At 60.7% G+C, this 14,292-nt stretch overlaps 2 protein-coding genes across 4 annotated transcripts in view; both read left to right on the top strand.

Annotated features, from left to right (window-relative positions):
* The first annotated feature begins 747 nt into the window (after positions 1 to 747).
* FBLN7 (fibulin 7) lies at positions 748 to 6,872 on the top strand. The gene is made up of 8 exons (XM_087775716.1): positions 748 to 942; positions 2,232 to 2,391; positions 2,986 to 3,156; positions 3,671 to 3,796; positions 3,895 to 4,032; positions 4,112 to 4,249; positions 5,145 to 5,283; positions 5,448 to 6,872. The coding sequence occupies exons 1-8, from the start codon at positions 859 to 861 to the stop codon at positions 5,818 to 5,820; spliced, it is 1,329 nt and encodes a 442-aa protein (XP_087631842.1). The 5' UTR covers positions 748 to 858; the 3' UTR covers positions 5,821 to 6,872.
* A 5,222-nt stretch (positions 6,873 to 12,094) lies between these two features.
* Positions 12,095 to 14,292, top strand: part of ZC3H6 (zinc finger CCCH-type containing 6) — a 28,670-nt gene continuing 26,472 nt past the window's right edge. For 2 of the 3 annotated variants that reach the window (XM_087775306.1, XM_087775301.1), the window contains exon 1: positions 12,096 to 12,827. In XM_087775306.1, coding sequence (XP_087631432.1) covers positions 12,736 to 12,827 — 92 coding nt within the window. In that variant the 5' untranslated portion in view covers positions 12,096 to 12,735. Of the gene's footprint in view, positions 12,828 to 14,292 lie in introns of all 3 variants that reach the window. The other variant, XM_087775300.1, reaches the window with a different exon arrangement.

The raw sequence follows: 14,292 nt of genomic DNA, 5'->3' as shown, positions 1-14,292 counted from the left end.
CCTGCGCTGGCTTGGCCCTTTCCAGCTGCCCCTTCTCCGTTTGGGGTGATGTCTGCTCTTTCTATAGCAGGGGTGGCTGTACAGCAACCGGTCACCCTGCCGTGCCCAGCAGATGGAGCAGGGACCCTGTACAGCACCCGGCCGACTCTCGCCTCTGCTGCGGGGGTGCAGGGGATAAGGGAGGGGTGCAGGGGCTGAGGAAGGGGGTGCTGGGCTGGTGAAGGGGGTGCAGGAGCTAGGAAGGGGTGCAGGGGCCGGGGAAGGGGTGCCGGGCTGGGGAAGGGGGTGCAGGGGCTGGGGAAGGCGTGCATGGGTTGGGGAAGGGGTGCAGGGGATAAGGGAGAGGTGCCGGGCAGGGGAAGGGGTGCAGGGGATAAGGGAGGGGTGCCGGGCTGGGGCAGGGGTGCCGGGGCTGGTGGAGGGGTGCGGGCTGGGGAGGGAGGTCCCGGCCCGGCCGGAGCTGGGGGCCGGCGGTGGGCTCCTGCACGGCGCTGCCTCGCCCCGGCAGCGGCAGAAAGAGGTTTTCTGCCAAAAACGCAGCCCGAGGCGCGGCGGGGGGCGCTGAGCGCCGGCCCTGCGGGCTCCGTGCGGGCTCCGTGCGGGGCGCGGACCCGGGCGGCCCGGGGGGCGAGGTGCCCGCAGCATCCCCGGGCGAGGGCCGGCCCCGGGGCTGGGGGGAGCCGCGGCTCCCCGGGGCGGGGAAGCGCCGTGTCCCGCTCCACGGGGGAGCGTGGCCACGCGTGGGGCGGGGGCGGCGCGGGAGGGAGAGCTCGCCCGCAGCCGGGGCGGGGAGAGGCGGCCGCCGGCGCCCGGCAGAGCCCTTCCTCGGCGGACGAGAGCCGCGGCGGCCGCCGGACCATGCCGGGGGCTCGGGGCCGCCTCCCGCTCCTGCTGCTGCCGCCGCTGCTGCTGCTGCTGCTGCCGGCCGCGCCGGCGCCCCAGGTGAGCGGGGGGGACCGGGGGGGGGGGGGTCCGGGGACCCCCCTCGGAGGGGCTTGGGGGGGGAGGTCCCCTCTCCTCCTCCCCCGCTCCCAGCGCCGGTGCGCGGTGGGTCCGCCCGCCCGTACGCTCCGGCCGGTGGAGCCCAAACAGGTGGGCAAAGCCCCGGGGAGAGCTGAAACAGGGCTGGAGCCGGGCCCCGTCTCTTTTGGGGTCTTTTCTTCCTTCTTATTCCACACCGAAAGTCACCACCGAGTGCAGCGGGGGCGAAGAATCCTCCCGGTTTTAGGGGAGAGCCGCCGGGGTTTGCTACGGTTCAGCATCCCGCGGGGAGCTCACGCTGGCTCTTGAAGTTAAAACCAGCCCTAACAAAGAGCTGTTTATTAAAGCGAGCTACATGCCAGGCATCTATTTGCTTTTGCCTCCCTCCCTCTCAGCGCGGGGCACCCCGGGGCTGCGGGCACAGCCCGGCCCATCCCCACCGGCAGCCCGTGACCCCCCAAAACTGCGCCAAGGGACGCCGAGGCCAGCACGCCGCTCGGGCTGGCTTTTCTTTCTTCTTCGTAAACCCTCAGTAGCTATTGGGAAAGGCGAATCACTTCACCCCTTGGGCCAGGTGGGCCGGTGCCCAGCACCTCTGCTCGCTTGCCCAGAGCTCGTTTGCCCCCAGCCTCGAGCCACCCAGACCAGACCCTGTGTGCTCTCTCCCCCGTGCGCTCGGCGGACCTCTGAGCTCTAAAACTGGCTCGGCTTTGCTCAGCTCTTGCTCTTTTTCTTGGGTTTTAAGTCAATTCCGCAGGAAACCTATAATAACGATGCCCGTCTCCTGCATGACTCAGTCCCGTGGTAGCGATCGCTTTGCAGGCAGGAGTCCCACCAGCGTTCCTGGCCCCAGCAGAACTCACAAGACAGCTGTTTTCCTCTTATTTTGTAATGTGGAAGTGGGACAGGGCTCTAGCTCCAGCAGGATGAAACATGAGTTATGGCATCTCTCCCAGGGCTAACAAAGTGATTACAGCCCTGCTTGTAGCGCTGCGTTACCCATTTCCATGTAGAGCATGCCTGAGCTAAGGACTTCTTGCACAGGCCAGAAAAACTCCTGCATCTGGGTAAATGGGGGAAAAAAATATAAAATTGGATCTCTCGGGGGACCTTTGATGCTGCAGAGCTCCTGCACGAGCATCCCGCTGCGGCCGGGGCAGGCTGCCTGCCGCAGGTTGGGTCCCGGGTGGTGCAGCAGCGTGGGGGCCGGAGCGATGTCCCCGTGCTGAGCGGCCGCCGCGTCCCCGCAGAGCTGCCTCAGCAGGCAGCAGCTCCTGGCCGCCATCCGGCAGATGCAGCAGCTGCTGAAGGGGCAGGAGACCCGCTTCGCCGAGGGCCTCCGCGTGATGAAGAGCCGGCTGAGCACCCTGCACGCCTCCCTGGCCAAAGCCACCCCCGAGCCGCCGGCCGGTGAGTCCTCCCTGGGTCCCACCCGTTGCTTTTGCAGAACCATAGAATCGTTTAGGTTGGAAAAGACCTTTAAGATCATCACGTCCAACCCATGGACCGATGGCCTCAGAGGATGCTGGGGTGGGCAGGTCAGGATGCTCGGGGCTGTGATGGGTGGAGGTTTGGGCATCTCCACGGACGGAGAAACCTCTTCCCGCATTGGCAATTCGTGAGCATGAATTTGAGCACTTCTCCAGCCTGGTAAGATGTGAGGAGGCTCAAAAGCCCTTAGCTGCAAAGCAGAGAGCTAATGGCAAAGCAGTGGGGGCGAGCGGGCTGGAAAACTGCGTCTCCAGCCAAAGAGCCACAGTCCTGCGCTGGGAGCATGAAAGCGGTGGCAAAAATGCCACCAAAGCCCTTGCCAGTGATGCTCAGCCCCACTGTGGGGCTGGAGGTAACCTGTTAACCTCAGCAGGCCAATATTCGGGGAAAATAACAGTTAAGGAGGAGGTCTTGGAGGAACTGGGTGAAGCGTGGTAGAGTTGGGGACAGGAAAGATAAGTCCGTGCTCCCCCAAAGCACCCGCCTGAGTACTGACCCCCTCTGCTCTTGCAGCCTCCTGCCCTGCCCTGCAAGCTCCCGCGGACGGGAGGAAGTTTGGCAGCAAATATTTGGTGGACCACGAGGTTCACTTCACCTGCGACCCGGGCTTCCAGCTCCTGGGCTCCAGCACGCGGACGTGCCAGGCCAACGGCAGCTGGACCGGGCAGGAGCCCCGCTGCGCAGGTACCGCTCCGGGCTGCCTGCCGCAGGGCTGCCGGGCAGGCGGCCGCGGCCGTAGGGCTGCTGCGTGCCCGTGTCTGCCTGCGGACATCGTTTGCAAGAGTGGGATGCGATTTGGGTTTATTTAAACATGGGGGATGGATTATTGGGGTTCACCAAACGGGGAGGTATCGCAGCTGCCCCTGTGTCCCCGCTAGCCACCATCCCATGGATGCTGCAGCTCCTGCGGCCGGTGATTTGGGGTTTCTCATCCTCAAGGAAAAGTGGAAATTACAGCTGGAGCCTCACCTGCAGCTCAGCAGCAGAGGTGAGGGGAAAAGGCAGCAGTGCTACAATGGCTCCCTGCATCGTAGCAAACCTTTGCAGCCCCGCAGCATCGCAAACAGCCGGTGTTGGAGTCCGGCAAAATAAACAGTTATGATACGCTGCGGGTTACCAAAGCGGCCCGGTGCGTGCGGCGTTCCCGTGGCTCGCTTCCCAAAATAAAATTAAATTAAATGTGGCGCTTTTTTTGCAGAGATCAGCGAGTGCTCGAGCAGCCCCTGCCAGAACGGCGGGACGTGCCTGGAGGGGCTGAACCAGTACAAGTGCCTCTGCCCCCAGCAGTGGACCGGGGCCGCCTGCCAGTACCAGGCGCAGACGGGTGGGTGACCCCCTGCCGGGGTGGGTGACCCCGCACCCTCCAGGCATATTTCAGCCCCCCGCCTCATTTCAACCCCCATCCCGCGGTGTCCCCCCCAGCTCCCCCCGCCTGGAGCGTGACAGACGACCCGGCGTTCAGCCGCCAGCCCCGCTGCGCCCAAATCGACCGGACCCAGCACTGCAGCTGCGAGCCCGGCTTCCATATGAGCGGCACGGCCGCCAACGGCCTCTGCCAGGGTGAGCCGCGGCAAGGGGGACGCGGTGGGGTGGGCTGCGGGGTCTCGGCCGTGCACCCGCTCCCCTCATCCCTCCGCAGACCTCAACGAGTGCGAGGTGTACAAGCGGGAGGGGGGTCCCCGGCTCTGCGCCCACGCCTGCGTCAACCTCCCCGGCTCCTACCGCTGCGCCTGCCCCGCCGGGTACATCCTCCTGGGTGACGGCAAGAGCTGCGAAGGTGAGGAGGGGCTGGAAACCTGTGGATTTACCACTTTTCCCAAGTTGCATGTCTGCTTTTTCATTTTTTTCCCTTTTTTCTCCCTGTTTGCAAGCATCTCCGTGTGCGGGTTTGCACAGAGAGGTGGTTCCCAGGCTGGGTGCGGAGGGGAGGAAAATGATGGAGGTCGAGGCGCTGGCAGACACGTGCGATGCTTTGGGGCTGGGGGAGCCCCGCTGCGGTGGTGGGCTGTCCCCTGCGAGCGGGGTGTCCCCGAGAAGGAACACAAAGAGCGTTAAAAAGCAAGAATTAGACGGCGAGGGGTCAGCTTGGAGGCCGGCAGCTTCTCCTCCTGAAAGAGGGGAGCTGGGGTGTGGGTTGAGAGCACAGCAAAGCGGCAGCGGGTAGGGATGGTGGGTGGCCAGAACTGCCCCTATGAAAGTCTCCTCCTGAAAAACAGGGCATTTTTTGTGTTATAAAGTGTTGATGAATGCAGCTCGTGGTGAAAAAGCTCTCCCTTTCTCCTGAATTTCTGCGTGTTTCCACAGCATCTTGGTAATGCTCCCAGCAAATATCTGCAGTCAAAGCTCCAGATTTCATTGCCAGGTGTCTTAGTGGTTACATAGGTGTTTAGTAAATAAAAAGAGATGGTGTTTTCAAACAACTTGGGAAAGTTAGGAAAATAAGCTGCCCTCCTGCTGTGAGAGTGCTGCCGTTAACCCTTGGTGGCCCAGGGCAGAGCTCGGGGAGAGGAGAGCAGGCGCAGAATGGGATTTTAGGCGATTTAGGTGTTTTCAGCCTTACTCCCACACTGTTTTGATCACCGTTTCAAGGTGCTTTTGCCTGTTTTCCACCAAAAGGAGCCCCTCAATGGGGTTGGTTCGAGCTTGACCTGCTGGCTTCCCCTGTTTTGCAGACATCGACGAGTGCGCCCTGTCCCAGGATAACTGCACGGGGGGGACCACCTGCATCAACACGGGGGGCGGCTTCCAGTGCGTCAGCCCCCAGTGCCCCCAGCCCGCCGGCAACGTCACCTACGTCAAAACGTCACCCTTGTAAGTGCGGTGGGATGCAAAACCCGTCCCTGCTCCATTTTGTGGGGTGCTGGGTCCCAAAACGTGCATAGCATCCATGTGGATCCAATGCCACTGCGGTGGGGGACGCGGACTCCGCATCCCTGGGGTTCCCTGAAAACCTCACCCCGCTTTTGCCTTTGCAGCCAGTGCGAGCGCAACCCCTGCCCGATGGAGAGCCGGTCATGCCACCAAGCACCCAAAACCATCTCCTTCCACTACCTTCCCCTGCCATCCAACCTGCTGACACCCACCCCGCTCTTCCGCATGGCCACGGCGGCGGCGCCCGGCCGGCCGGGACCCGACAGCCTGCGCTTCGGCATCGTGGGCGGCAACAACCGCGGCCACTTCGTGATGCAGCGCTCGGACCGGCAGACCGGGGAGCTCATCCTGGTGCAGAGCCTCAAGGGTCCCCAGACCATCCAGGTGGACGTGGACATGTCCGAGTACCTGGACCGTGTCTTCCAGGCCAAGCACGTGTCCAAAATCACCGTCTTCGTCTCCGCGTATGAGTTTTAGGGGAGGCGGCAGCCGGGGCGGCTTCCCTGACGGCGATGGGCCCTGCTCGGCATCCTCCACCCAAAAGCGCTAGCCCTGGAGGCAGGCGTGTAATGGGAGCTCCAGGTGACATCCCACGCCGCAGCCCCTCTGCAGCCAACCATCCTCCCCTCTGCGTTAACGTTATTCTGCCCAGGCGGCTTTTACACCCACCTATGTGGGGGGGAAAAAAAGCAAATGAGGTGGAAAAGAAATCAGGTTCAGGGGTTCCCTGCTCGCCGGGGCGCGGGAGCAGAGCATCGTCCCCACCCGAGGCTCCAGAAGGACGATGTCCCACAGCCTCGGCGCCTACAACAGCGCAGAAAACAGCAGGTAGAAACCACGGCCCTTATTTCCTTTTTCATTCCTTTTTTTTTTTCTTTAGGAAAGAAGTTAAGCTGGTGCATGCAGGAGGAGGGAGGCTCATAGCAGCTACCGCTCTCCTCCCCGCTGGCACAGGCTTGCTTGCGCTGACCCCAGCCCCGTAAAAACGTGCCTCCGCTCCTCTTGGGATGCTGAGAAAACCCACAGCAGCCTGCGGGGAGGGGGCTGGTCCCGTATCTCAATCCCCTGGGATTGACTGGGACTGCAAAAATCCCTGAACATCCATCCCGACAAGACCTGGCTGGCTCTCTGTGCTCTCCGTGGCAGGCGGGATGTTGCTGCTGGGCGCAGGAGGAGTCCCAGGGCTCTGCAGCTCCTAAAGCCTCCTGAACGGGGTTGCGTGCGTGCGTCCCCCCGCGCCGTGACCTCGGGGAGGGCTTCGGCTGCGCTCGGTGCTCGTGTCGAGGGAGCTCGAGGTGTGAATATTTCATTTTTCGACCAGCCGCAGCCTCCCCCCCGCTGTGTGTAAGCAGCTCCAGGAGTAGCTGGGGTTTGGCTGTAACACATGCCGGGGCGGGGCGGACACCTCCCCGGTCCTTTCTTCCCCCTCGGTACCTGTTCCTCGGTGCAGTGCTTGTGCATGTTAACCACAAAACCTCGACGTTATGCATGTTTCTTCATTATGCTGGTTTTAGTACCATTAAACGATGATATAGCCTCTGAGCAGGTGCAGAGCAAAGTCCCCGACGCGTGTGCGGCCGGGGGGCAATGCTCACCCGGAGCCAGCCGGTGGGGCTCAGGGTCCGTGGGGCAAGAACCTGCCTCCCTTATTTTTATTTTTCTGCCTCATGTTGCTTGGAAGGGGCTGGCCGGTGGCAGGGCGGCTCATCCCTGAGCATCCTTCCCCCCGAGCATCCTCCGGAGGCCTCAAGGAAGAGGAGCCTGCTGCTGCCCCCCAAAAAAGGGGCAGCGGGACAGAGTCCCCTCAGGGGGCACGGTGTGCGCGCCGAGCTGCACCCGCTAAAATCCTCCCCACTCCTTGCCCCAGGGGAAGAGACTTCCCGACGAGCCTGATCTGTGCTGCATCCTTTGGGGGATCGAGCTCCCGGCGGCTCGATCCCCCTTTTTGGGGGTACGGCTTGTCAGTGGGAGCTCGGAAGGGGGGCAGGACTCTCCCCGCAGAACAAGGAGGGACATTCAGTGCCTGGTCCTCGCCGCTGTCGGCACGGGGCTGCCGGAGCCCGGCACGGCGGATGGAGGATGTTTGGGTTGGCGGGCGCTCTGGCTGGACGGCGGAGCCGGGCAGGGAAATGCATCCCAGGGTTGTGCTGGGGGAGGGAAATTAAAACCTAACAGGCTCGCTCCTCCACCCGAGTCCTTAAAAAAGAAAAAAAAAAAAAAAAAAAAAGCTTTTCTGAAAGCGTAGCTGCTTTCAAAAGCGGGTGGTGGTGGAGAGGGGTGGCCCGGCTCCAGCGGGAGCACGGGTCCCTGCGGAGCAGCAGAGCTGGGGGTTGCCCACCTTTAGATGGGGGTGCGGGAGATCCGCAGGGAAGGACCCCCAGCTGCCGGAGGACAAAGCCCAGGAGGACCGTCAGGAGAGGAGAACGGAGCGGCTGGTGGGGCGGCTCAGTGCTGCCTCCCTCGGAGGGGGCTGCGGTGTCCTCACCTCTCCCGAGGCAGGAGGAGCCCCCTGTCCTGCTGAGGACACCCCCTTAAGCCTGGGGCGGTGTGGGGGGTGTCACCGTGCAGCTGGCCTCGGCACGGGGAAGGAGAAGCCTTTGGGGACCTGGCTGGGAACAGCCCCGCAGGAGGTTGTGCTGCAAGAGAAACGGGGTTGCGATATGGATGGCAAAGGATGGGAAACCCTCACCTTCCCCCGCCGGGGCGCTGCGGGGGAAATCCTGCACGCGCCAGCTCGGTGCGCAGACGGGGCTGGGATCGGAGGACGATGCCGGGCATCGTCAGAGGAGGGACAGGGAACGGGCAGGACACACCACTGGACATCCAGGATGCTCCTGAGCAGCAGGCGACGAGGTTTTCCTCAGAGCTACCCGGACCCCGGCCAAGTTGCCTTTCATCCAGGAAAGGGAGCAGTTATCCCCGTGAACGCGTCCCGGCGTGTGTTTTAAATTAGCGCCTTAGATAAGAGAGCAGCGCTGCCGAGGCGGCTGGCCGTGTCCTCGTACGCCACCGAACATCGCTGCTGGAAGACAAAAGCCCTAACAGGAAAGGAGCTGAGCTGAAATGAGAAGGAATATTTTATTTTATTTATTTTTTTAGGAAAAGCTGAGGATGGACGGACAGCTTGGAGGAAAGAAAACAACGTTATGAGAAGGACGGCTACAGAGCAGGCAGCCTGTGGTTTGCCGGAGCAGAGTCTGCCCGGCCGCGGTTGCCCAGCGTGGCTGGACGTGCTTCCGCAACGCGCCGTTACAGCGGTTTAGGGCTGATAAAGAAATCCCTGCGCATGGGGATGTGCTCCTCCATGAGGTGCAGAAGAGGAGGCCGGGGACGTGCGAGGAGCAGCTCCCGGTGCGCTACCTCTGCCATCTCCGCCACCCGTTCCTAGCCGCGGTACCTCCGACGGGGTGAATGATGTGTTTCATCATCCTTGCACCCACTGCACTTTCCCCCCCGCCGCCTTGCCGGGCTCTGGGAGCCAAAAAACAGGAGTCCATAAGAAGATAAATTCCTAATGGGGCAGAATAGTTTCCGTCTGATGCTTTAACTGGCTAACGAGGCTGGAGACAGGCATTTGGAGCTTTGCACCGGAGGCCTTTCCTCGCAGCACAACCCTGAACTGACAACATTTTCCTAATTCCCGAGGCCAGGGTGAACTGGTTTCCCCTCTCCGGGTTGGGCTGGCACGCCGCCGGGGCTTGCGAAGCCATGCCTGTCCTCCCAGCCGCTTCTTGCCCGCCTCAAGGGCCAGGACCGGAGCCGGGAAGCTCAGCCGCCTCTCCCAGCGTTAGCTGGCTGCGGATCTCCCTTTCAGCCCCAGAAACGTTTAAGGTCGGCTCTCCGGTGTCTGGACTGGGCTGCAAACCTCTGGCCAGCTTTGAGCTGACTAAAGGAGATTTTTTTTTCCCCTCCCAGAGCGCCCGCTCCGGCATCTTGCAGACTTCCAGAGCCTGGAATGTGCAGAGAGAGGCTCTTCTGGCCCTGGTAAATACAACTTCTCTTTGGGATAATAATATTTTGGAGCTCAAAAAATAGCCAGTTTGCCTCTGCTCCGCTTCTGCGGGCTGCAGGCGGGCGGTCCCTGGCGCAACTGACCCCAGATGCGCTCCGTGTGCCCCGGGAGAGGCTGGCCGCCCTGCCCGAGCCCCAAAGCCACAGTTCCTTGCCCCGAACGGCTGGGAGGCGAGGGTGCAAAGGCTGAAGACCTCGCGTGGAGGTGGCCTCGGAGGGAGGCTACGCGGCGCCCGCCGAGGTGCCAGTTTTCTCCTTCTCCTCCTCGTCCTCCTTCCAAAATGCATTCCCGGTGGGCCTCTCCCTGCCGAGCATCCCAAGTCCCGAGCATCCCCGCACTTCTCCTCGCCGTCGGTCTGATGGGATACACCCCTGCAAGCGAAAGAACGAGGATTATCTCTTTTAACACACGAGAGAACCTCAGGTTATGTTCAACTGTAGGTTAAAATCTGAATTTTATTATCTAGCCAGCATCCTCGAGAAGTCCACGCCCGGTGCACGTCCCTCCGCGCCGCCGCGTCTCCTCCCACCCCACGGAGTCCTATCGCGGTTCGAATCCTCGCTGAAGCGAAAGCGCGAGCGCGCATGCCAAAACACTTATTAATCCCGTTACGGGCTTTAACGACGAGCCGAAGCACGACATTTTTATTTGTTATGGTTGCTAGGTACGTTGCTACGCTCTCCACACCATACCCCAGATCCCAGTATATTTGTGATATCCGAGAGCGCGGGCCGGGGAATTTGTTTGGCTGCTATTGCCAAATTTAGTTATACTTTGAAAAAAAAAGAAGAGCCATTCAGGAGCTTCTCACAAGCCTACATTTTTCCCTGGAATGCAAACACAGGTAGGGATATTTAAACAAGCTCCTGCCGACACGTTTTTGTTGGTTTAAAAGGGATTTTTGCACCTGCGCAGGCTGCAAGAAAAGCGGGAGCCAGGCTTTCATTCTGAATTTGAAATCCCTTTTTTTTTTGCCCGGTGCCTGGGGAGCTGAGCCCTGTGGGCACTGGCTCCTGGGCCGCACACCACACATGCACACAGGCAGATGGGACTAATTAGTTGTAATTAGCCCTAATGGCCCTCAGCAGCCCCACCTGAGGCCACCACCCACACCCCTCCCACGCTCCCTAGAGCCCTATTTCAGTCCCGGAGCCGCAGGAGCCCAGGTTTCCAGCTCGGGTTGGTTTCCTGGCTTGATGTGGGACTCGTGTGATGATCCAGGCCCTGGGTTGAACTTGGCCGTGACCCCCGGCCCTGCTCGTCTCGCTCAGGTACTGCCCTGGTGCGCCAGGCCACGGAGAGACGGCTCTTTCCTCGTGGATGCGAGGCCACGCTTTGCCTCTGTGTAAGGGGAAAAACCTCCCTCCCAAATGGGAACCGATGTGGGTGTTCTCTCTTTTTTACTTTTCCTTAAATTTTATTTTTTGCTAGGATTGCTGGCACTGGAAAAAGAGAGTCATGTGTCCCGAAAAGCCCTGCGAGCCAGGGAGACTAGCCTGTAAAGGAAAATAAGTTGATGTAACTTACTTGGGGTTTTTCCAGAAAGCTTTGACAAAGTCCCTCAAAAGACAATGTTAACAGAAATATCGTTAGAAGGGAAACAAGCTTCTCCTGGGGAGTGCGAACTGCTGCGAGTCAGCAGAAGCGGGGTAGGACGAGACGCCCGGCTCTCGGAGGTCCGGCAGGTGGGATACCTCCCTCTGGGTGCCAGCCGTGCTGTAAACAAGCAGATAAAGTTTGTGGGGGAAACAACGAGCAGCGAGGTGGCCGCCTGTGCAGCCGACGCTGTTTATCGGAGAGGGACGGGACCGTCCCGAGGCGAAGGTGACGGACTTGGGAGACGCAGCGGCGCGGAGGGGGACGAAACGTGCTGGCAACGCGGCGAGAGCCGTCGACGGCGCGGGTCGCCGCGGCAGAAACCGCGGCTTCTCGCCATGCGATTATCAACGCTACTGTTGGCGGTTAGGTGGTGGTGCTTCGTTTTTCGCTATTGGCTTCAATAATGCTCTTCAGGGCTAAGGATTTCTTAATGTATTTTGAATTTTTATGGAAAGAACGCTCGTTGGAGCAATGCTAGTGAAAGGGTGTCTTCCCTTAACGCCTTAACCTACGCAACACGCTGCCTGAACCTCTTCAGCACCGTTTTTACCGTTCCTCGGACAACAACCCCTTCCAAAAGTAACGATTTTATTGCCCGCGGGCCCTGGCTCTGAACGCTGCCCGGCCCGAGGGAGCGCCCGGTGACGGCCTTTCCCTCGGGAGAGCGGCGGCTTGCCGCGCCGGGCCGGGGGGAGAGCGGCCGTTTTCATTACCAGGGCCAACCGGGGAGGTAATTAACGGCGCGGGTGAGGGACGGGGAGGCCGCGGTACCGGAGGGGGGACGGCGGCTGAGGAGAGGCCGGGCTCGGCGCTGGCGGGGCGGAAGCGGAAGCGGCCCCGGGGGAGGGCGTGCCCCGGAAGCGCCGTAACGGGCGCCCTCCGCCACGAGCGGCCGCCATAACGGCCGGCGCGGCGCGCACGTGACGCCAGCCCGCACGCGGCGCGCCGCGGCGGGGCCCCGCCCCGCTGGGGGGCGGGCGCGCGCACGCACGGACGTCGCCGGCGGAGGGAGGGGGCCGCTCGCGCGACGTCACGGCGGCGTGACGGGCGGCGCGGCGCTGCCAATGGGCGCCGCGGGCGGGGCGGTGACGCGAGGCGGCGGCGGCCAACGGCGGTGCGCGGGGGGCGGGCCGTGCGGCGGCGGAGGAGGAGGAGCGGGGCGGCGGCGGCCAGCGCCAGGCGACGCCATCGCGGCCCCGACGGGCGCGGAAGACGCAGTGGTGGCGGCGGCGGCGGCGCGGGCGGGCCGCGGCCGCTGAGCGAGCTCGGGGGGGGGCGAGCGCCGGGGGTCGCTGCCGCCGCTGCCGCCGTTCTCCTCCGCCGCCGCTGCTGCCGCCGCCGCCGCCGCCATTTTGTGAGAGTGCCTCGAGCGGGCGCCATGTTTGTAAGGAAGAATTAGGGCAGCCATCTCCGGCCACCAGCACCTCCCTTCCCCCGTGTGTGTGTCCTCTCGTTCTCCTCTGCCCCGGGCCTGCTCCTCCGAGCCGCCGCCGCTGCTGCCTCCTCCTCCTCCTGCCCGCGCGGGGCGGCCGGGCTCAGCCTGTGCAGCCTCGCCCTGCACTGAGTGCCCGTTAGTGTCTCACTAAGTAACCGTGAGTGAAACCTTCATCATCTCTCCTCACTGAGGGACCCGACCCTCCTCCTCACCGAGCCGCCCCCAGAGCGGCTGTGCGCGCCGCCGCCGCCGCCACCTCCTCCTCCTCCCTCCGCACCACGGGCAGCGGCAGTGTCCTGCCTTCCTCCACCTCCCTCCTCCTCCTCACCACACCACAGCCAGCACAATGGCCTTTGAAAGCCTGTTCTCCAAACCCCCAAACCCAGTCCTTGACCCAAACATGCCCGACTCTGACAGGCAACATGCAGGGGACGAAAGGTCGAGTAACATTCTTCTCTCTCTCCGCTTCTCATAATGGTGATACTAGTGGGGTGATGATGATGCTGATAATGATGATGATGATGATGCTGTCTGTTAATGTGCCTAGGGGGTTAACGATGTTTTTGTGGGGGCAGGTCACCTCCAGGCTGGAAGACCGGGGTGAGGACCGGGGTGGTGGTGGTGGTGGTGGGGAATGCAAGGAGGGGAGGGGGGGGCTCACTGCATTAGAAGTGCATTATTAGCAGGGTTTTATTTTTTGCAATGCATGCGTTTTACATCTTCATTTATTTACTCTGGCTGGGAAGGGGGACTGTTTTCCATTTCTTTCCATAAATTGCACTTTCCAGCGGGTGTCTGTTGAATGTCACCATTGTTCTTTTTCTCCCTTGCCCTGGCGCTGCTAGTCAGGTAGGAAAGGGTGCTTTGAGTTGTTTTTTTTTTTTAAATTTATTTTAATTTTTATTGTTCCTACAAGAATCTCTCACTAGATCCATATTTAACGTCATTTTCTTGCCAGATTACACCTTACACATTTAACTGGATCTTTTTTTATGCAGATTAAGGTCTGACTGACGTTATCTTTGCCACCTCTCAATCCCCATGCGCAGAAAACCAGAGTCCTGTTCCTGGTGAAAGGACCTCTGTTCCTCCCTCCCTTTCTCTCCTGCAGCTGCTGGAAATTCAAATCCTTTCTCCAGGCACCCATGGCCTTCCTAACTAGTTCCAAAAATACTGTGCCAGGCTGACAGCTACCAGTCCTTCAGTCTACATCTACTCAGAGCATTTGTGACACAACTTCAGGAGTTAAAAATGCTGGTTTTCGACAGCTGGGCTTCAGTCTGTCCTCCCCACACAGCTCCACAACCGTGCTTGGTGCTTGCTTCAGAGGACTGAAAAACACCCCCCCCCAAAAAAAGGGCTTGTGAGCAAACGTAACTGTTCCCTCACTGGAGAAAGTCACCAATTCTGTGTTACAAATTGGGAAGTGGAGGGCCGCACGAGCTGGCTGGCTGGTCCAAAAATCGTGCTGCGATTTTGTAGCAGGTTCAGGGCAGACCCCAGAGCTGCCGATTCTTGTATTCACCTTTCTGCTCTTAATTGTGAAATAGTCTTAAGTTGTGTCATGCTGTATGTTCCAAAAAGAGTGCCCTGTAAAAAGCAAACTCGTAATCCACGGGGATTGCTGAAGATAGGGCATAACTACTTACTAAAACTGTGCAGCAGTAGCAGGCGAAGTGTTTTAGAGCTCCTGGAGTTAGTAAGTCTGTGACTTTTTACTGTTTCAGGGACTGAAAATACTTTTGTGTTTTAAAGTCCTCCTTGAGGAAAGCCCAAGTTACCCACTGTTCTTCTGGAAGCGTAGTTTTTCTAACTCTGAGTTACTCGTGCCATGTTGACAAGTAGAGTTCCTTTAACCAGCTGTTCTCACCAGTAGGCCTGTTGTTACGCTGGTAAATTACGA

This window comes from Nipponia nippon, unplaced genomic scaffold, assembly GCF_047370975.1.
Source record: "Nipponia nippon isolate SJK-2023a ecotype South Korea unplaced genomic scaffold, ASM4737097v1 scaffold_4, whole genome shotgun sequence".
In the NCBI taxonomy this organism is placed as follows: domain Eukaryota; kingdom Metazoa; phylum Chordata; class Aves; order Pelecaniformes; family Threskiornithidae; genus Nipponia; species Nipponia nippon.
The sequence above is the reverse complement of the archived record's forward strand: the minus strand, read 5'-3'. Positions and strand labels throughout refer to the sequence as shown.